Raw genomic sequence first — 22,427 nt, 5'->3', positions numbered from 1 at the left:
TGTGAACATTAAAAACGATTTCTTTTTCAGGTGAGGCATTCAAGTTTTTCAGGTGCATTATAACTATATAAAATAGTGGAATTCATTGTGCCATTTGTGTGCATGCACATAACATTATTTGATCCATCTCATTCTCCTTTCTCTGCCTTCCTCCATTCTCTCCTCCCCGACTTAACCCACTTGCTCTACTCTTCTATTGTTATTTTTAAACTTTATTTTTGAGGTAGCATGGATCTCTTCCATTTGCAAGTCTGACAGTTTAACTATAGGCCACCTAGCAATTGACCTCTGTCAGAATCGTTGGAAGCCTCAGAACTCCATTTTCTGAAATCTTTTACTAGAAGGAATTCAGATTAGATTTTGCCAGCAAGAAGCAGTCTCACAATTTGGAAGACAGGCTGAAACCAGATTGTTAATGCAAGAACAGGTGTCGGGTCTTTTCTTTAGCAAATGCAAGATTTTTCAGCAGTTTTAAGGTGTTCCTATAATTATTGGTTTCATGACTCACAAAACCACAATTATAACCAACAGTTTTCTGTGGTTCACCCAACTTCCTGTTTCTTAAAGAGTGGCAATTTACATTTGTTCTCCTGCACCCCTGCACTATTTGTGTAATTATCAATTCACTGATGTATATCCCTTTCTACTTGGAGTACCTGGAGATCTTTCCTTCCTGAACCAGTCTCCTCTAGTTGGGAGTCAAAGACCAAATGAAAAATTAAATATTCAAACTGCATCAAATTATGGTAAGCACCACAAACATCATAATATAGACTCAGAAGATAGGGTTTACTTCAGGTTTTTAAAAATGTATTAAAACACCTTAAATACACGAGATCTCTGTAGTTTGTTCACTTATGTTATTGATTATGTAACTGTTTTTGGATTTTCTAAGACTTATGGTTTTTTTTCCAAGAACAAGGAAATAAAATCATAAAATTATACTGGAAAAATGAGATTGACTTTTAAGAAATTAACACCAGTGTTCCTTGTCACAATGATTTGTGAATGTGATATAAAACTTTACAGACTCTTGCCATATGGGATTGTTTTACACAGAATTCTTGAGGACATGATTTAGAATCTCATTACATCATACCTTGATATAAAATACCGATTTACTGAAATGATTGATTAAAAACAAAATTTCCATTAATTTCTCTTTTAATTTCTGAACATTTGTATATCTCATTAACTCTTCTGGAAAACTCACCACAATCTAAGTTATATGAAACACACTTCCAGTGATTGGAGCAGAAATCTTAGATTGTAACAGTGAGATATATTGTAACTCAGGTTTGCAGAAATAAACAACATTTACCATTGAGGGAGAAGAGAAATGTTTTGCCTTCGCACATCCTAAGTTCATGACTGAGGCCCCTATGAACAAAAGAGAAGCACACAAATTTATTTGATATAAGTTATGAGACACAGGAGCCTTTGTAAGGAAACAAAGACCCAAAGAAATGGAAAAACCTATGTATTTTGTTTTTGTAGTTGTAGATGTAGATGGACAGAATGCCTTTATTTTAATTGTTAATTTTTATGTGGTGCTGAGGATCAAACCCAGGGCCTCACACATGCCAGGCAAGTACTTTGCCACTGAGCTACAGCCCCAGCCCAACCTATGTAATTTTTAATCTAAGTTTTATGAAAAAGCAGATGGTTGTGGAGAACCATGACAGGACAAAGGCTTCCCTTTGTTCTGAGTGTAACAAACCAGTGGAACTTGGCAAGGCCTGTTTCTCTGTATTCCTCTGTCTTCAGAGATAGGATTTTCCTTTCCTTCATCTATAGGAGACCATCTCACAGAGAGTCTATGACCTGCCACAGGGGAAAAGGAAATGAGAAGTCAAAGGTGACTTTTCTCCTTCTGCCATCTTCTCAAATTGCTTCAGCTTAAAATAGTCAATATGTCCACATTATATATTGTGAGGTAGCGTGTGCTGGACACCATCATCGTCAGTAATTTTAAATATTTTGCCAAAATTGTAGGGAAGACATAAATATTGCAGTTCTATTCATCAGATAAACCTGATATGGAAGTGTGTATATGTGTATACAATAGAATTAGTTTTCTTTGAAACTTGAAACTGCCTTCATTGGTCTATAGGAGAAAGGGGCATGACATGGAGGTACACAGACATGTAGATCAGTTCATTTTCGAGATTTGAAAAACTTACGGGACTCATGACTTGTCCAAGGTCACTCACAGAATACAGCTTCAATCTGGGCTCCAGAGAAGTTAGTGTGACCCAAGGACCCACGGACCACAGAGATTTCCAGAGCTCAGCTTTCTGGGATTTGTATCATGAAAATAACAGAACTTGAAACATTTTTTGAATATAAAGTGTACTATCATAAATATTTTTTAATAACTCCATATTCTTTCCTAGACAGGATTACAAGTCTCTGTCCCCAGGCTCACCCCACCGGGGGAAAATTTTTCCCCAGACTTTTAGAGGTTGTCACTTTGAAAGAAAGTGAAGATGGATGACGATGTTGAAGGCATATCATTACAGTTTTGTAAGTCAAAGGATGTAATATCTTTTCCTCACTCATGGCAAGGTTCATGGCTGACACCTCCATAATGAAAGACAGATTAACGAGAGAAAAGCATGACAAATTTAAGTGTTATGTGACATGGAAGTCTTCAGAAATGAAACCCAAAGATCCAGGGAAAACTGTGTATTTTTATGCTTAGGTTTGATGAAGAATGGACAGTGGTATAGAAGTGTGATTGGACAAAAGGGGTTCATGACCTAATGGTAACAAGCTGGGAGCAGGGGATTAGTAAGGCCATCAATGCATATTTTTATTGATTCTATGTAACCTTCCTTCCTTCCTTCAGATACAGGAAAAAACATGGCTCTTGTGAGAGTCTTTAAGAGACAAAGTCAGAGAGACCTTTCTACTTTTGTAGTTTGCTTAATTTCCTTCATCTTAAATCGTTCAGTATGCCAAGGTGCCACATTTTGGAGTACCATTTCCTATACCCTATCACTTTTAGCTAGGTGTCCTTATTCAGGGAAACTCTGTGCTATAATAGGAAGAAATGTGGTGTCAGAATTACTTTGGAATAACTGAGTTTCTTAAATAATTTAGATCCTGTTTGTATTGCAGACCTGAGAAAATGAGTAAGAACAGGGAAATACATAAGGAACTGCAAGTTGGTTAACCTCAAAGCTCAGTTTCCTGGTCAGTAAGAAAGAGGTGATCACGCCTAACTACCAGTCTTTAGCAAGGATTAAACCCAGTAGTGAATATTAAGTGCCTTGGATAGTAGAGAAAAGAGTATGGACCTAAATACAGTAATTTTCTCACACATCTACCCAGGGTGAGAGTGGTCAAAGCTGTGAGAGTAGGTTGATCCTATGTCACCCTTTTCATTGTATCATGTATGATGAAGTTTGCAAATGCTAAGGAATAGGGCAGGTTGCAAAAATATCTTCATTGGGATTAATTCATTGGTTACTAGCAACAGAGAGAGGGAAAGAGAACTATTGGCTCAATGTATTGTCTCCTAACTTCCAGGGTTGAATTATAGATATGTATTTTCCAACTAAGCACATGCTATAAAAAGGGCTACACATTTATACATTTATAGGATTAGATTTCCATCTTTTTATTTGTCGATTCTACTTAAATATTCCCCTTTTCTACTTCTTTTTATTAAAGACTTAAAAATCACTTTAATCTCTCTTCAGTGAATTACATCCTTCACCATTAAGTTATTAACAATCTTTTTAAAATGAGGTAGACTTTTTATTCATATCCAATCCAAAAAAATCAACTTTCTTCTCCTGATTCAGTTTTTATGAGTGCCTCTCCCCTCTTCTAATGATTAATTATATCTAATGTTGAAAAGAGAAATTATCTAAAATGGTTTGTGGTTTTTTTTTTTTTTAGGAAAGCATGCGCTTTATTTTTTTCTGAAATTTTCTTCAAAGGAGGCATATCTTTTTAAAGTACCACTGGCTTCGTAGGAACCAAATCACTATAGGAAGAATGACAGAACCATGTTCAAATGAAAACTTAAGAAATTGTGCTTTAATTATTTTTAAATTGCTGCTCTATAAATATTTTTCCAAGTGATTCTATTTAACACATAAGCTTACTGCCTTTTCTACCTGGTAGCATTGGGGTTTGATGGGCAATAAATTGATGATTGGTGTGTTAGCCAGAAAGTGAGACAATGGCTATAGAGGAAAGAAGTGGTTTGTAAGGGCATAAGATGATAAGGATCTTGGAGAATAATTTAATTGTGTTAATTTGCTTTCTGTTACTCTAACAAAATACCCGAGGTCATCAACTTAGTGAGAGAAAAGATTTGTTCTGGCTCACATTTCCAGAGGTTTCAGTCCTTGGTCCAGTGGCTCTGTTGGTTTGACCTATGACGAGGCAGTACATCATTGTGGGGCATATGACAGAGGAAACCTCACATCATGGCTGAAAAGCAGGGAGACAGGAAGGGACTTGGGTGCAAAACCCTTTAAGGACATGCTTCCAGTGACCCAACTTCCTTCCCCTAGGCACAATCTTCAAAACATTCTATCAGCTCCTAAGAGCACCACAGGCTGGTAACCAAGCTTTCAATAAAAAGCCTTTGAGGAACATGCGAGATTCAAATTATACCAGTAACATTGCAAATCCCTTGTTGCGTACGTGCAGGAATTGTGGGCAAGGGAGAGAAAGTGACAGTAATACTGATAAACTGTCACTGGAAAATCAAGTCTCTGGAGACTTTGCATAAAAACAAGCCAAATGTGAGATGAAGATCTTTCTCTTTGTTGGAATTAGGTTTAGAACCAAAATCAACAACCTTTATAGTCTATGTTGATCCAGTCATCAAATTAATTGGGTATTTTTCTGATGTCTCCTAAAAGCTGTGCTTTGCAAACCCAACTGGTTGTCTAAAAGAAAGTAGAGGTGGGACCCAGTTCCCCAGGGGCTATCTGGTCAACTTTTAGCACCATACAAATGATGCTTAGTTTTTGCTGATAAACTGACTTCCTGCAATATTGTTTATTGCAGGATCAGACTGGTTTCTGTTATTTTTTTCATGGAGTTCATTATCAGCTAAGCACCTAAGATTTGTATAGCTCCAGATGAAGGGCTAAGTGGGAATATAAAGGTACAAGATATATTCCTTAAGGAACTTATCTAATTAGGACCTAAGTACAGATGAAGAAGATTATGTACCTATGGCTCACAGGCCATATACCTGCAAGTATGATACTAATTCTATGGTTGGTAAAGGGGGTGACACTGCCCTGAATTTCAACTGGACCATGAAATATGGATAGGTTTTATATGAATATACAGATGATATATATGCACATATTATATCATATCTAGGTTCTATATGAATAAATATACTTAGGCCATTATATATACATGTATATGTTTATATATTCTATGTATCTAGAACATATCCATATTTCATGTAGATGACGTACGGATGTGTCATTTATATATGATATATTGAAGGAGACAGGACTTCATTCTAGGGAACAGAATATCATGCATACACATTTTAAGTTGGTTATAAACACCAGAATCAGACAGAAAAATAAATTGTTGGAGGTGGGGTAATATGGTAGGGATTGGTTGGTCAAGTATGTTTTAGGAAAATTTTAATACCAGGCTGAAGACTTTATAGTTATCTATATTTGCTTTTCCTTCTGATTAAAAATAGCTAATACCTTTGGAGATATCACAGGAAGCTCTGGGTGCAGCCATTTCAGATTTCCCAGAGTTCAAGAACTCAGCTGTTTGTAACCAGCCTCTTCCAAAGAGATGCTGGATGGGAGTGGATCTTCTCAGTCTACCTACATCTCAGATTGGACTTCGAAGCAGTCAGGAGAACAAGGAAATAGTCCTGAGGTTCAAATTCCTCTGCTTCTCCCCTTCCTGGGGGCAGGGGCCAAGACCAAGTCTTCCAACTGGTCCAGCTCAGGAACAGAGAGAAAAGGAAGAATGTAAATGGCCTGGGCTAGGAAGACCCTCACATTACAAAGCCTTTCTTGGTTTCTAAGCCACAACTTACTGAAGCTAAGCATGACCTCAACGTTCTTTTAGTCATTCAGAATACAGGGTTGGGGTTGGGGTATGTGGTTATGCAAGAATTTGGGAGATGAAGGTTGGGTAGCCGAGGGTCTGATGATAGGAAACTTCTTTGGGGCTGAGGTTTGGGAGCAGGGCAGCCCAGTGACCAACACCATCTCACACATGGCCTGTCAAGTTTGCTAAGTTGGAACCTTAACATCCACCTCATATGCAGTTTTGCCTACTTCTATGGTACCAAGGTCAAGTTTTAGAGAAATGGGACAAATATAGTATTTAAAAATTGAAGAGGATAAATTTTTGTAACTCTCAACTCAGAAGCCTTTCTTGAAGGGTTGCTGGGGAAGCCTAGATGGTGGCTGGGTTTGACTCTCACATTGATGAAGGTTCTTGAGCAGAGGAGAACATGACACCACCAGGGGGCAGTATGAATCTGTGTCCACTATTCATCATTTCAGTCTTGACCAAAGTCAAATTCAAACCACACCACGTTTTCTGTCTTTGTACAAGAGCTTCATTAAAGCCCTTAGGCAGCATTTAAACTTTAACGCTGTAGAAACATTTAGTAAATACAGAAGCATCTTTAAGTGTAGGTTGGATTTTCTTCTCACAAGCAATACCGAATTAAATTTTACTGGGAGCCTGTCATTTATTCTCTTGTACGAAGTAGCTATTTCCTACTGGCCTCAAGATCTGAAATAAGAATGCATTATTTACAATTACATAATATCCTTGTCCTAAGCTGTAAAACAGAAAACTTTCGCTTTCCTGTGTCTTTGAAAGCTTGGCCTCTAATCCATGTTATTAAAATTTTAAAAAGCCCACGAGCAGCATGGTGTAACAGAGACAGATTCGCAATCAAATTAATCTTTGTTCAGCTCTTTCCATGTAGCAAGCATTTCGCTAAAAATCAGGGGTGCAGCAATGGCTCCTGCCCTCAGGGAGTCACCAATCTCCTGGGCATCACATAAAATAACAGAAGAGGTGGTTCCGGGCATTCTGGTATACTGAAAGTGCTGAGGAAGCTGAGGAAGCTTCCAACTGAGAAATGGAAAAAAGAGAGTGGCACAACAGGATCATTTTGGGAACAACCATAGCTCAGGAAACCTGACCTGTTCATAATCTCAGGATTTTGGATAAAACCCTTGAAGTGAACCTTCTCTTTAATCAATTCCATTACAGCGCATTATGGCATGCTGTGTATATGTGTCTATATATAACACAATTAGGGTAAATGGCTTCCTCATTATTAAGAGAGCACTTTTCCCTTTATGGGTGTTTTCATAATTTCCTAAGTAATGTTTTCTCAGGGCAATTTTGCAAATATATGATACATGGGAATAGATACAGGTTGAAATAGTAATCCAGGGACCGTCTCATAAAAATGTTGAGAAGTTTGGAAGAATATTGAGTTTTTAGATTGAAACAGCAGTAAAATAATACCACGATTTTATGAACCAGGTGCCGCCTTCTTATCTAATGTATCTTGATTCTAATTAGTTAAGAGACAGAATGGAGCCTTTATTTGGGGGCAAGGTTAAGTGTATGGTCAAGTGCACTCGGCACAGGGGAGGGATTTTCAAAGTCTGAATCCTCCTCCCTATGATTGACTTTGGGAAAATCATTTAACCTCTTTTTTTCTTATTTCCCTTGAGTAAAATGGAAGTCACAGAATGATCCACCCCAATGGGATATTGTGATTAGTGTCACAAATGATGGAAATACACTTTGCAAACACAAATCGACATTAAAACACGGATACTAATCTCTGGCAAAGGGGCGTGTGTGCTATTTCATAGAGAAGGGACACTCTGCCTCCCTCTTTTGCCCTTCCCCATCAGCTGAACACATCCAGACTCCAAGGCCATCATTTATCCCTTCTTGCGTTTAAGAAAAGCAGATGCACAGTCATTTCAAAGACATTGAGCAAGCATCTTGTCTTTATGTTCTTCAAGAATCATGGACAGCTATTCAAGTTATTGCAGTCATGTTTACATCACTTCTTGTTTTCTGATGGGTGGGGAAAGTGTGGGGCAAGATGGATTGATTAATACAAGGAGACAGTGTCTTCATGTGGGGAGGAGAACACCAGACCAGTATTTTTTTCTGGTGGGTTTCTCTTCACTAGACAGCAACCATAAAACAGAAACAAGGCTGCTAATTTCCTTTTTACTGTGTACCCAACAACTGTCACAGTGTCTGGCGCAGCAGAGTCCTACAGTAAATATTTGTTGAAAGAATGGTGGGGAGAGATTCAGCTGGTCCAACCCGAAATCACTAATTACCAAACCAAAGTACTTTAAAAACTGCAAATTCCATCAAAGTCATAAAAATAACTACAAAAACCAAAGTCACTAAAACTAATAAAAATTTTACCTCAATTTACACATACATTTTCAATACATTCAAAAGAGTGTGCTTTTGAAAAAGCAAATTTTAATTTCGAACTTGGTTGTTTGTTAGCAGTTGGGGGTTTTTTCTCTAAGCCTGAGTGCCCAGAATGCAAAAGAATGAAGAAAGATGCAGCTTCAAACTTATGCAGAGAATTTCCAGCTAAATCTAACCAGCTCACATGGGAAAAAGTGTGTTTCAGTCAGATGAATTTTATTCTTGTTTACTCTGAAGCATCCAAGATATTTTAAACTGTGAAGATAGAAAGGACAGATGCAGAAGCCTTCAAAACCCACTATTATTTCTTAGAAGCCTAGTGTTACCTAAAAACTAGAAGGGCTTAGTGGTCTAACCTTTTATAGAGCTAACTCCCAAGTCTCTCCTACAAATGATCTGGACTGGGATTTCAGTAGTTTGTTCTTTCAAAGCTTTTAAGAAAGAAGCAGTTGCATTTCAAGATCCTAAGATCCTACCCAACTTGTAGGAAGTTCTACAGTGAAAGCGCGCACACACACACACATACAAAAAAAAAAAAAAAAACTGGGTATTATTTTCATGAGAAGAGTTACATTCTCCCAGATTACCCCACATCCCCCCAAAACTCATTGTTGAAAGGAAAACCAATTACTGCTCAAAGAAAAATATAGGCTTAAAGTGATTTTGAAAAAGAAATGCTTTACTTTTTTTTAAATTACTTGGTTCCATATTCAATAAAGAGCTTTGCTAATCATCTTTCCTAATTACTTTGGCTAACTCATATTTGATGAAAAAACTATATTGTAAAAACGGCAGTGAAATGTAAGTTGCTCTCCCATGTAATTAATTTGTTCTAGGAGCTCGTTTTTATTACAAAAATAATTTGTGGTGGGTAGTTATAGGGGAAAGGCTCAAGCTGGAAAGCCTCAGAATAATATTTCCTATCTGAAAACTTCCCTGCCCTGACAACTCATTTAACTCCTTGGAATTCAAACATCTACTTTACATCTCATTCCAGATATACAGAGTTAACAGGCCAGACCTGAACTGTGTGATAGCATTTGTGGTGGTATTGTGTCCATGGAAGGAATTAAAGGCTCTGGGTACCAGTGACCTTGTATTTTCTTCCAAGGACCCTACTTCTGGGGCCATGTTTCCCTTCTCTCCTTTCCTCTTCCTCCCAGTGCCAGTTGGACTGTATGGGAAGTCTAGAGAATGAACCAAGGACAAAGCTATGTCCATAGTTGGAGTGGTTTCTCTCCAGACATGGGCTGGTTTTGCTCATCGTTCCCTGACCCTGGAAGGAAAGGAAAAGGGGTCATTTTCTTCTCCAAGACCAATCTCTCTGCCTGGGCCTCTGGATCCCATCCATCCTCTGGAACTTCCTCTCCACTCTTTTCAGTTTTACCCTCCGTCTCAGTCTTTCTCTTTCGCTTTCAAACGTGAGCAAATTCATTTACATTAAAAACGAAGAAGAAAAAAAGAAAAGAAATAGGACTCCCCCTTAGCAAAGTCTTCAAACAAATGTTCTTTCCCTGGTGCCTTTCTTTCTTTCTTTGTGGCCCACTTACTTTCATGTCCTTTGCAGTCTGGCCTTTTTCTAAAATTTCAATTCAATAAAATCAAACCTCAATGCAGAAAAGGATCCCCGAGAGATTCCTTGGTCTCCAAAACTTCAGGTCTCAGAGGCCACGTGTTTCTTACCCAGAGGCTCTTATTTCCAGGACTGTGTTTCTCTCCTGCTTCTCTCTTGCTGCAGTGTCAATGTGAATACATGGAATGCTGATGGAGGGTCAGCAATGTAGTACCTGGAATGAGGCCCTACCATGGAGACCAGGTTTGGGACCAACGGCCAGAGGAAGCTGTGTCTTTGATAAATCTTACATTGCTTTCTCATATTTCTTAATCTTTCATCCATGGTTGATACAGTTGAAAAGCCAGTGACTTTCCTTGATGCTGTGTTCTGAATTTAATTCCAAACAACAGGGAAGAATTAGTTGGGGGAATGGGATACATATAAAAGGTCTCAGTGATCTTAATGGATCAAGAAAGACTTCTGAGGGCCTTCACATTATCATGGAAAATACTTTTATTCTGTGAAAAGAAGAAAACACAAGCATGTTTGTAATGAGGAAAGATTATTAATTTAAAAAACAATTGGAAACTAAGTTCCAGATTTAATGTTTGACTGTGGTTCTTTATTTAGGCTCTGGAAATATTTCCAAGAGAAAAAGGAGGCATTGATGAAGTTACAGCATAATAGATAGTATATTTAAACAAGTATTTAAATATTCAAAACCAAGTCTCTCATTGAGATAGTTTTATATTCATGCTTCTGAGAATAGCTTTACCACTAAAATGGCCATACGTAATATTTCCTAGTTTTCTACTTTGCTTCTTCTTATTAATATTAAACAACTGGTTTAAAACAAAATACTGCATTGCATCTAAAAATGAGATTACAGAAAAAGTGGATTGCGCTGTTGTTTGTGTATTTGATAGTAGTTGCTTTGTGTGGTCTGTTAGTTGATTTGAAGAGGAAGATTCAAACAGCAGGCGAAGGCTGTGCATTTGCCCAAGGAGAATTCCCAACTGCAAGAAACAAGCCGACCTGGGCTAGAGAATGGGGCCTCACCAACTCTGGGAGCAAAGTAGCCAGTCTCAGACCACCAAGAGAGCTGGGTGGGATCTGAGAGTTAAGGGGCAGGAGCAATGTGGCCAGCCTCCTGCCTCAGCTATTCCTGGCTACCCTGAACTCCCACGCTACTGTCCTCTCTGGTTTCATCCTTCTCGTTGTCTCTGAGTCATTCCCCTGGGATTTAAAGTGGACCGTGTCACCTTCCTGGACACTCCTGCCAGGGATGCTGAAAAGTGATGAGGAATGGGGAGGGGAAGACCTGAGAAGGATCTTACTCTTTCAGATTCCTTAAGTTGGAGGATGGGAGGACAGGTTCTCTGTCTGACATCAGAGAGAATTTTCCAAAGGAAAGAAATTTTGAAGAGTGGATACATCCCTAATATCCATTAAAGACAAGAAAATGTATTCAAATACTCTGGCTAATGAAAATTCCATGTGCCCACTGCTGATTTACCAAGATGGCTCTAGAAGTCACAGCACAGTTGCAAGGGTGATTGATATTGTAGAATCTCTCACATTGTGTCCTTTTAAAATCCAACTCCTCAGCAGCATACCTTTATACAGTTAGCATCAGACACATAGGAATCCAATGTGGTGCTGTAGGTGTAGTGTCCTTTCTGTGCCCTGTGGTACCTGGTGGCTTAGTCCTCAGGCAGCAGGAAGTATATAGTATATTGCTGCTCTTACTGTCCAAGTGAGAATATTTTAATTGAAACATAGTCCTATTCATAATCTGAGATAAGTCATACTATGTAACAGTCATTATCTTTATGTAATAAGTGGAGTTACTTATATACTGTTTTCACAAGCCCATTCATTCATAGTTCTGGCACAGAGAGCAGCCATTCAGTGAATACTTACTGAAGGAATGATGGAGTTGTGTAGCAAATATTACTGAGAAACACAAAGTGAATGAGGCACAGGTCATCCCCCAAAGATTGCATATTTTCCTAAAGAAGATAGGAAGTAAACAAATAGTTATGATATGGCTAGTACAGACACAGGAAAGGATGTAGTTTTCGGATTCCTTGCTATATGCCAGACAGTGTATGGTTCACAAATATGTGTTTGATGACCAAGACAACTAAATGACATGCATGTCTTTTTATTACCATCATTATTATTTTTCCATTTTACAGATGAGGAAACTGAGAGGCTAACTGACTTACACAGGCCTGCTTTAGATGCAGAAAGTAGTGATTTGGATAGGAAGATTCAAAAGAAAAGGATGAAGGCTGGGTTTCTCCTGGAAAAAGTTCCTGATTGCCAAAAGCAGGTGTTGACCTAAGCTGGATAATGTCTAAGTTCAAGCCACTGCTGTCCCTCCATACCACACAATTGGTCACTACTTTCTATTGTGCTTTTAGCAAAGAGGAGTTAGTGATGGACTTTTGCAGACAAAAAAAAGAAAAAGAAAGTTATTGTTCCAGTTTCCTGGAAGGGGATTTTTTTCAGGCAGATACTGAACCATTCCAGACAAAGTCACATACTGGAGTCCTGAGAGGACATGGTCAGATAAGTGTCTGCAGGTAGTTCAGCCATAACCTGGGCATTGAATCCTTATGAGGAAGGTGGCAGGAGATGAGGTGGAAAATGACACTGAGGGGCATGAACTTGACAGTGGCCAATGTCATGGTCGTCTCTTGGGGGCATGGACATTAGTCTCTGGATGATTGGAACCACACAGGGAGTCTGAGATGAGCAGATTTGTTCCTTTGGCCTCAGTGCTTAGCCTCCTATCCCTTCTTTCTGCTAACTTCCAGCCAGAGCCCACGTTGGCTCACAGAAATTTTATTTCACTCTTAATCTCCTCTCTCCCTGGAGCTCAGGTTCGGCTCCACCAGGGCTGGGCTTGAGACAGGTCTGAAGTCACTGCTTTATTCAGATTGCCCCACTTCTGACCCCTGAGGCACCATTAGAGCAATTGAGAGAGCTGAATCTCTCCTCCTTTTCAGGAGGCGCTCTGTCTACCAGCCCTCCATAGTGAGCCCACAGGATGCTCTGGGGGGACCCCCACTGTGTCATCAAACCAATGATGACTAGCAAAGGGTTAAAATGCTTTATTTAATAGGAACTACATAAAAGACCCTCATGTTTATCCTCTTCAAATAGTACATCTTGAATATCATCCCCCCTTTCACATTTGGGAGAAATCGCATCTTACATTCTTGCATTTAAACAGCCAGTTTATTCAGCCAGACTGGATTTCTCAAACAAAATCTGAGTGGCAGCCAGTGGACCAGAGGAAGAAATTCTGTCACAAAAAAAAGAGCAAGTTTCTCATAAATATTGGGCTGTCATGGGATAACCCTTTGATGATTAACGCGTCACTCAGAATCACAGGATGTCTCTGTAATTCTGCTGCCACAGTGACTTGCAATAGTCTGACAGTAAAATTTCATGCACTCAGACTCAGTGGTTTTCATGATCCTTTTCTTTCAAAATCTTTGAGTTTTTAAATAATTTGGAGTTCAGCTGATTTGAAGTTAATATTGACCAAGTAGATTCTTCTTAAACCTTACAAACTGGGTAACAGTATTCAAATTATCCTAGGGACCTTTTTATTTTACTCAGAGATAAGATGTTCAGGTTAATCCAAGTACTTTCAGTGCACTCATTTATTTTTTTTTAACAACCACAGATTGTTAAAATTGTTAATGTTCTTCTTCATTCATTATAATAAAATCTATTAAGGACTTTCAGTTGACCATTTTAGTAGTGTAACTGAAGTTACTCTGTGTAAAAGAAATAAAACTATATTGAGAAATATAATATACTTTTCAATTATCTCCCCCAATTAGTCTGAATTCTCTTCAGACTTGCCCCTAGAGAATGTTACTTACTACACAGATAATCAAGCAATGGATTATTATTATTAATTATATCCTAACAAGACCCAGTGACCAGCAAATAATTCACAATACATTTGCCTTTCTGCTGTTACAATATTTGTGGTGTGTGCACACAATTCATCTGCTTTCTCATATGTAACTTTCTCAAACTGCTATTTTCTTCTTCTCTCTCACATGCAGTAGTATGAGCAGGAAAGAAAAGCAAGAACCTGTGGCTTGGAGTGTAGTTCAGTGATAGAGCTCTTTCCTAGCATGCCTGAAGCCCTGGGTTCAAGCTCCAGCACTAATAATAATAATAATAATAATAATAGCCATTGGAACAAAGATTCAGGAAGGGAAGGGACAGGAAGAAAAAAACATATTTTTCTCATTTTATTCAATTACTTTAATAGCATATTATAGTTATTTATAACTGGGGTTCATTTTTTTATTTGTTCTAATTAGTTATATATAACTATAGAATGCATTTTGATATACCAGAAGTAAATAGAGTGTAGCTTCTCATTTTTCTGGTTGTACATGATGTAGAATTACACCGTCATATGGTCATGTATGCACATAGGGTAATAATGTCTGATTCATTCCACTGTCCTTCCCAACCTCCCCTCCTCCCCTCCTTTCACTTCCCTCTTTCTAGTCCAAAATACCTCTATTCTTCCCTAGTGTGTCACCTTTTTGTGAATTAGCATCCACATAGCAGAGAAAACATTTGGTCTTTGGTTCTTTGGGATGCGCTTATTTCACTTAGCATGATATTGTCTAGCTCCATCCATTTACTAGCAAATGCCATAATTTCATTCTTCTTTAAGACTGAGTAATATTCTATTGTGTGTATATACCACAGGGCACCTAGGTTGGGTCCATAATTTAGCTATTATTAATTGAGCTGCTGTACACATTGATGTGTCCTTTGGGTATAAACCAAGGAGTAGAATAACTGAGTCAAATGAGGGTTCCATTCCAACTTGGAATCTCCATCCTGCTTTCCATATCTTTACAACAAAGATAGAATTGGGAAATTTTAGTAGAAGGGTGAGCTGTGGAAGTAGGGGCAACCAGGAGCCCCATGGGATATCATGGAATGTGAGAGTAGGGAAGACAGAAGATAACACTCAAAGAAGAGGAAAGGGTGGTAGAAGCAGCTTAGGACTAATTGTCTCAAACAGTAAATTTATTCACACAGAATAGCAAACTATTGGCAAACTATTGGCACAGTAGCTACTGAGAGAATGGGCTATAGAGCTAGACAGACCTGAGTTTAAGATCAAGCTCTGTCACTTATGATGTGACTTTGGACCTCTCATTTAACCTCAGTGAACCTCAGTGTGTTCATTTACAAAAAGGCAATAACAGTGCCTAGCTGGTAAGATTGTTCAGAGAATTAAATGAGATAATGTGTAGGACACAAGACTTGGCACTCCATGTGGTCATCATCTTATATATATATATATTTTTTTTCAATTGTCTCCCCCAAATTATTTAGAATTTTCCAGATTCACCCCTCAAGAATTTCTTTATAAAGATATCCAAGCAATATATTATTATCCCAATAATTATTTGAAACAAATAGCTATGTTTAAAATATTTTATTAAGTGACATAACCATTCCTCAACCTGCTCAGTGGTTTATGTAAGTGGAAAGATCACAAACTTTGAAGTCCGATCAACCTGGGTTCAAATCTGGGTCTATTACTCACCAGGAAACTCATCATTATTTCATCCTAGAGACTTTTTGCTATCCTTTGGATCTGGAATGTCCCCTAAGGTCCATGTGAGCTTGGTTCCCAGTTCATGGTACTATTGTAGGTGGAGAAACCTGTAAGATGTGGGGCCTGAGGGGAAGAAGTTTAATCACTGGATGTGTGCCCTAGGAGGGGATATCAGGACCCTACCCTTTTCCATCTCCTCCTCTTTCTTCTTGACCACCATGAGGTAAATAGGCCTCCTCCACTAAGTACTTCTGCCATGTTGTACTGTTTTATCACCAGCCCAAAGTAACAGCCAAGTGATCATGGACAAAAATATCTGAAACCATGAGTCAAAGTAAACTTTTCTTCTTTATAAGCTGTACTTTCTTGTTAGTAATGTGGGATCAAATCTACTTTTCTAAGTAGTATAGAGATTCCTAAGAAAACTTGGAATGGTACCTTCATTTGACCCAGCTATCCCACTCCTAGGTTTTTACCCAAGGGACTTAAAATCAGCATACTACAGTGATGCAGCCACATCAATGTTTATTGAAGTTCAATTCACAATAGCTAAACTATGGAACCAACCTAGGTGCCCTTCAACAGATGAATGGATAAATAAATTGTGAGAATTACATATAAGAGGTTCTGAGGGGAATGGGAAAAAAAAACAAGGAGAGAAATGAATTACAGTAGATGGGGTAGAGAGAGAAGGTGGGAGGGGATGGGAGGGGGGATAGTAGAGGATAGGAAAGGTAGCAGAATACAACAGTTACTAATATGGCATTATGTAAAAATGTGGATGTGTAACCGATGTGATTCTGCAATCTGTATACGGGGTAAAAATGGGAGTTCATAACCCACTTGAATCTAATGTATGAAATATGTCAAGAGCTTTGTAATGTTTTGAACAACCAATAAAAAAGAAGAAATTGTGATATATATATATATATATATATATATATATATAACTCAGCCTTAAAGAATAATGAAATTATGACATTTGCCAGTAAATGGATGGAACTGAAAAATATAATGCTAAGCAAAATAAACCCATCCCAAAGAACCAAAGGCCAAATGGGACATTATTACCCTATGTGCATATATGATTATATGACCTCTGTAATTCTACATCAGGTACAACCAGACAAATGAAAAGTTATACTCCATTTAGGTATGATGTGTCAAAATGCATTCTACTGCCATATATAACTAATTAGAACAAATTAAAATTTAAAAATCTATTTTTCTAGAGAGTATTTAAGTTAGAAAGTATTTAAGTTAATAATGGGCTTAGTAAAGAGTCAGCTACTTGGTTAGTGACTTTCAATTTTTAGTATTTCACAATTTTGATGTCATTCCTTGGCATGGGAAACTGAGTCTATGAGAAAAGAAAATGATGTCACCAGTTTCAAATAAAGGAAGAACTCAGAGTATGTAGGAATGTGCATAAAGTCTCATAATGAAGTGGTTGTAGAATCAATATTAAGTCCTTGAATATAGATTAAAACATAGTTGAGAGGTCTATTCCTGACTGTCCAAGACCTCATAACTTCATTTTATTGGTGCAGAAACTGAGCCCAGAGTATAAATGGCTTCCCCAGTAACATTGATTTCAAGTTCTCTGACATCTGAGCCACTTATCTCCCCCTGGGTTATATATAATTTCTACTGGATCACTTTAATGTCCAAAGGAGATTTTTATAAAATAACTTTAAATAGTATAGCATTCATAACTAATCAAACTCAGCATAAGAAATAATACAAATAACAGGGCATAGTCAATATTTTATAAAACATAACTACTTTAGGATTAAAAAATAATGTTTTTGCAATTTATTTTATTTTCAGTGGATTTTTTCATAATTCCATTCACCATTTTTTTTTCTACTTGGAATGTATTTCTCTGGGCTAGGGTTGTGGCTCAGAGGTAGAGCACTCACCTAGCATATGTGAAGCACTGGGTTCGATCCTCAGAACCACGTGAAAATAAAATAAAAATATTATGTCCACCTATAACTAAAAAATAAATATTAATAAAAATAAATGTATTTCTCTGAATCCTAAGAGGAAAACACATTTCCATTGGTCTAAACTATTGTGCTATTCATGTGCATCTAGCTATCTGACATCAACTGACTCACCCTAGCTCTAGTAGCCCATAAATCTATTGATTGTAGGAAAAGATGGCAATGTCAAGTTCCATTTTTTCAGGGTTCCTCAATGATCCTGGAACTTCCCTCCACAGAAGAGGTGCTTGTCAGGATCAACCATGATTTCAATATCTTTAGGCCTTGGGAAGTTTTGCAGTGGGGAACTCATGTTCACCAGTGGTCCAGCCTCTGGACCTATTCACATTCCTATGCCATTCCTGTCTGGCCAGCTAATAGAATCCAGGCATCTCTGTACAGCTGGCTCTCTGAGTGACACATGGTAGCTCCCCTCACACCCTAACAAAGGGAACAGAAAAGCAAGTCATTTGGCCTCTCTGATTCTCAATTGGCCTCTCCTGATTTCCTCCTGCATTCAACTACAGAAGCCTGCCCTTATTTTCATGGTTGATCTAGTTTACTATGGTTGCTTTTCTTGGTGGTGTCCAACAAATGTTTTGGAGAAAATACTGGAAGACTGGAAGTTAAAACTGGTGCCTTTGAGTTACTGTCTAACAGCCATGTGAGATGACAACACAATCCTGGTTTACATATCATAGTCACATGGGCTGTTTACTCTTTGCTTACCTCCTGTGTTTTAATCAGCATGAGTTTCTAATTTTTCAGCCAGTAGTTACATTATAGAAAGAATTACATTATTATTTGTATTTTGCAGATGGAGATACTGGGGTCCTAAGTCTGTAGCTGATTACACAGCATCCCAGATACAAAAGTGGAGCCACCGGCCCGAGCCCGTGGATATCTTCCCCATAGGACTGTACTACTCATCTGTGGAGTCCTCCTCCTCCTCCTTATTTTCTTTTTAGGTAAGTTCTGTTCTTTTTATTAAATCATAAAAATGAGCATTGATCATCTTGACAGCACCTGAATTATGAGCTGAAGGCCTATCTATGAAACTTGACTTCTTTAATTCCTGCCTTGAGCCCTGTAGAACAAAGTGTCTACATTGAGCTGTACGGTCTTCCACATGTATTCCTTCTGAGACGCAGCTGTTTTATTCTTTAAGCCCTTCTTTCTTTGGTCTTGCAGGCAGTGCCATCAACATATGTGTTACTTTTCAGGCCATGTATCCTATTAATTTATAGTCTGCCTTTGTGTTCAGTCTCTGGCTTGAAGCCATCACAATGACTGAGGAATAAGAAAATGCTCAAAGAGCATGATGTTCTGCCAGACAACATGGAGACCTGTGTACGTATCTGATGACTTTGTGTCTATGGAGTGGAGAGGATGCATCAAAAATAAAATCCCTGTTTAGGCCTACCCAGGCTAAAATTAATTTATTAAAAAATATATAAACTAGTTTCACTGAGTCTTGTTGCTTTGCCCAAATCACACTACTGCAGATGGCTGTGATTGTCTGGAACAGTGAATGAACCCAATTAACCCCCAACTTTAGCTATGTTCATTCAGCCCAAACTCGATATCACAAATTCACCTGCTCAGTGGATTATGCCACTTTAATGTGACACTAATAAAAGTCATGTCCATTTGAACTTTTCACCTATCACTGAGGTCCTCAGATAGCCTTTATCCTTCTGATACCAAGTTGTAAAATGTTAATATTTGATCCAGAAGAAGACAACAAAGAGAACAGAGATCCTGACATGGCAGTATCTTTATTCAACTTGGTTTTTGTTTAGTAAGCTATGAGGATCAACACTCAGGCACACATCAGAACATATTAAGAGTAGAAGGGTTTTAGACATCATGATCCGACACTCGTCATCAGGAAGCCACCAAATGGAGCTTCAGCAACACTGGAACCCAGAGTTCGTGGTTTCCATATTTACACCAGCTATGACATAGGACATTTCACTTTATAATGCAAAAGCCAGGCTTGCAAAGTAGCTTTGGAACTCAAGGAACAAAAGAAGCTCTTTTCCCTCCTTCTGTAAAGTGACAGTGTTGGTGGCACATCATCAGACAAAGGGCGTGGTGATGCTGGGTTTTGTGCAGCCAGAGAGCTGAGTGGTAGGTCCTGTTTACTCTCTGCCAGAAGCCAGCAGGCCTCAGAAAAGGAGTTCAGGATGTCTCTTTGCTCCTGGTGATTTACTCGGGTTTCCTTTTGTAAGCATATGGATTCTATTTTCTACTGTCTCTATAAATACTGTTGTGACTGTCTCTGCCAAACCGGCTACCTTTCTCACCCCAGGGAGAAGGCAAAAATCAGACATTCTTATTCTGCCGTCCCATTAGACACAGCCATTAGAGGAGGGAACAGATTTGGCAGTCAAAATGATGTGTGTATTTGAATCTTTAAAGAGCCAGGCTAAAGTTAGAGTCAGAGGCTACCATAAATAACCTTTGTCCCTCTTTCTGTGTGGTTGGACCGAATGCCTTTCTCTTTAGAGTTGTACAAGCAGCAAGAGATCAAAGAGTCACCTGTTTATGGATGCGTAGTTCATTACAAAGTCAGCACCCTCAGTGGGAGGACTCTGGCAAAGGCTCTAATAATTCTCTCCTGTGACTATTTTGTTGCATGGATTGGGGTTGGAGGGTACTAAAAGAACTTGTAACTACTTAAAATAAAGGTGAAAATTCACTTTCAGAGGAGAGTTAAAACTTAACTGGCATCTTTTTAGGGTAGGAAATGTGGTAGGGGGGAAGTGGAGGTAAAGAAACTGACCCCTTACCACATGGAATGTGGTTCAAGAAGAAGAATAGAAGGTGGAACAGTATCCTGTGTAATTTACTTATCCTTGGGTAAGCATTATAGAGAGCCTTTGATAAGCAGAGCAGAACATATACAGGGATTTTTTTTTAGCCCAAATTAAATAATGTATTTGAAGAACAGGCTTTGAACTAGTTTGCTAGAGTATAAAGAATAAATGTATTTAAAATTATAGCATTGGTGATGTTACAATTCCAAGATTGGAGATAATCACAAAGCCACGAAATAATAACTATTACTTATTCATCATCAGCTGTGTGCCACATGTTGTGCTGTGTGTTATCCTTTATTCCCAGTGACCACGACCACATACAAGGGTCATGTGGTGTTATTCCCATTTTACACACTGGATGATGAGAATCCAGAATTCAAATGCTTGTTCAAGGTCACTCAGACACCCATTAGTAAGAGCATGATTTGAATCAAGCTTCAGAATGAAGCAGAAATCACTGTTGTTAGTAACTCTGGCTCCTGTCCCCTTTTTCTGGCCTCCATTGTGCAGGTTGCTGGAGTTCTCTTCGTTTCTGAGTGCTGGAGATTTGCCTCTCAAAGAGCTACCTCAATCCATGTTTGCATTTACTCAGGTCAGACTAGATCATCTGTAAGTTCAGCTTCCTTGCTTTCCCACTGTAGGCACATACACAGTCCCATTTGGGAGTGTGGAACTACTACAGACCCCAGGCAGGTACTCCACCAAAACCTTTCCCAGAATGCATGATGAAAAAGGCAGGCAAAGGAAGTACTTTGTCACCTCTTTTCAAGGGCAATAAAGGACCCTTGTTGGACATCTTGTTGCATTTATATGCAACATATAAAAAGCTTAGAATCCTCAAGACTCTGTGTGTGTGTGTGTGTGTGTGTGTGTGTGTGTGTGGGTGGGTGTGGGTGGTGGGGTGTCCTGTCCCTGTGGTTGTCCACAGGCAGTCAGACTTAATTACTGATAGCCCATACAACATCTTGCATGCAGTCCTTGATCTAGCATTTTCTGCGTTATGTTAGAGACCCACATTTTGCAAAAGAGCACCTGTCATGTGCTTGACTGATTTCCTCGAAAGTATTATTTTAACGGGAATCACGTTATAGTTTCCCATTCTGTATGGTACTTTAATTTGAATAAAAGCTGAACTGTTTGAACCTTTTTTTAAAAAAAACACCATATGGTGCAGTGCAAAGAACTCCATGATTAGAGTCAATAAAGTCTCAATGGCTGTGTAATCCCTGAGAGCTTTTGTCCTTGTCACAGATAAAACCTGAATCACAGGGATGCCACAGGATCAGATGATTAAGGTGATTGGAAAACCACAGCTCTCTGTAAATGTTACCTTCTTTCTGTACTTCCTAGCAATGGTACCTTTTGTTCAACACATCTCTTCCTGTTGCTGAAAAACAAAAGTTAAAAAGGTCAGAAATAGGACCAAAGAACAAATCAATTCCTTTTTGTATGAATTTAATAGCAATTGAGAGCATCATCCGAAATCCTGTGGCTCTCACCTCCCCCCACCAAGTTTTCTTGAAAGATTTCACACGTGCCATGTAAGAAATTGTGAGTCAGCCTTCTCCAATCCTGACTTTAAGAGTTGCAGAAATCATCTGCCAGGCAGCACATATGTTCTCAGTTCCAGGAGAGGAAGAAAACACATTTGCTGAAAAGCAATGGAAACTTTAAAAACCAGTTGAGTTGTAATAAAGACACTTTACATTTTGCTAACTTCTTTTTCTCTCTGGTGCCTAAAGGCTTTTCTGACCCTAGATGGGTTCTATGCTCAGGAGCCATCTGTCCCCGGGGATACTCCCTACTCCCTTGGTGGGAGGGGGAGCTCCTGCTGGGCATGGGGAGGGAGGCAAGGGAAGTGCAGAATGATCAAAATGTGAAATTATGATGAAGAAATAATAAGTCAAAAGCAACCATTGTTGAAGGCAAGATACTCAAGGTTGTAAATTTATTTTTCCTTAAGATCTTATAACTTTCTAATG

The 22,427-nt window shown here is 38.6% G+C and overlaps 1 protein-coding gene across 1 annotated transcript in view; it reads left to right on the top strand.

The window, feature by feature from the left end:
• The window catches only part of LOC144367356 (uncharacterized), a 141,596-nt gene extending 120,310 nt beyond the window's left edge, over positions 1-21,286 (top strand). Inside the window, exons 4-5 of the mRNA XM_078023318.1 lie at positions 18,438-18,588; positions 20,956-21,286. Of these exons, the coding sequence (XP_077879444.1) occupies positions 18,438-18,588 (151 nt within the window). The 3' untranslated portion in view covers positions 20,956-21,286. The remainder of the gene's footprint in view (positions 1-18,437; positions 18,589-20,955) is intronic.
• The last annotated feature ends 1,141 nt before the right edge of the window (positions 21,287-22,427 follow it).

This window comes from Ictidomys tridecemlineatus, chromosome 10 (assembly GCF_052094955.1).
Source record: "Ictidomys tridecemlineatus isolate mIctTri1 chromosome 10, mIctTri1.hap1, whole genome shotgun sequence".
NCBI classification, from domain to species: Eukaryota; Metazoa; Chordata; class Mammalia; order Rodentia; family Sciuridae; genus Ictidomys; species Ictidomys tridecemlineatus.
The sequence above is the reverse complement of the archived record's forward strand: the minus strand, read 5'-3'. Positions and strand labels throughout refer to the sequence as shown.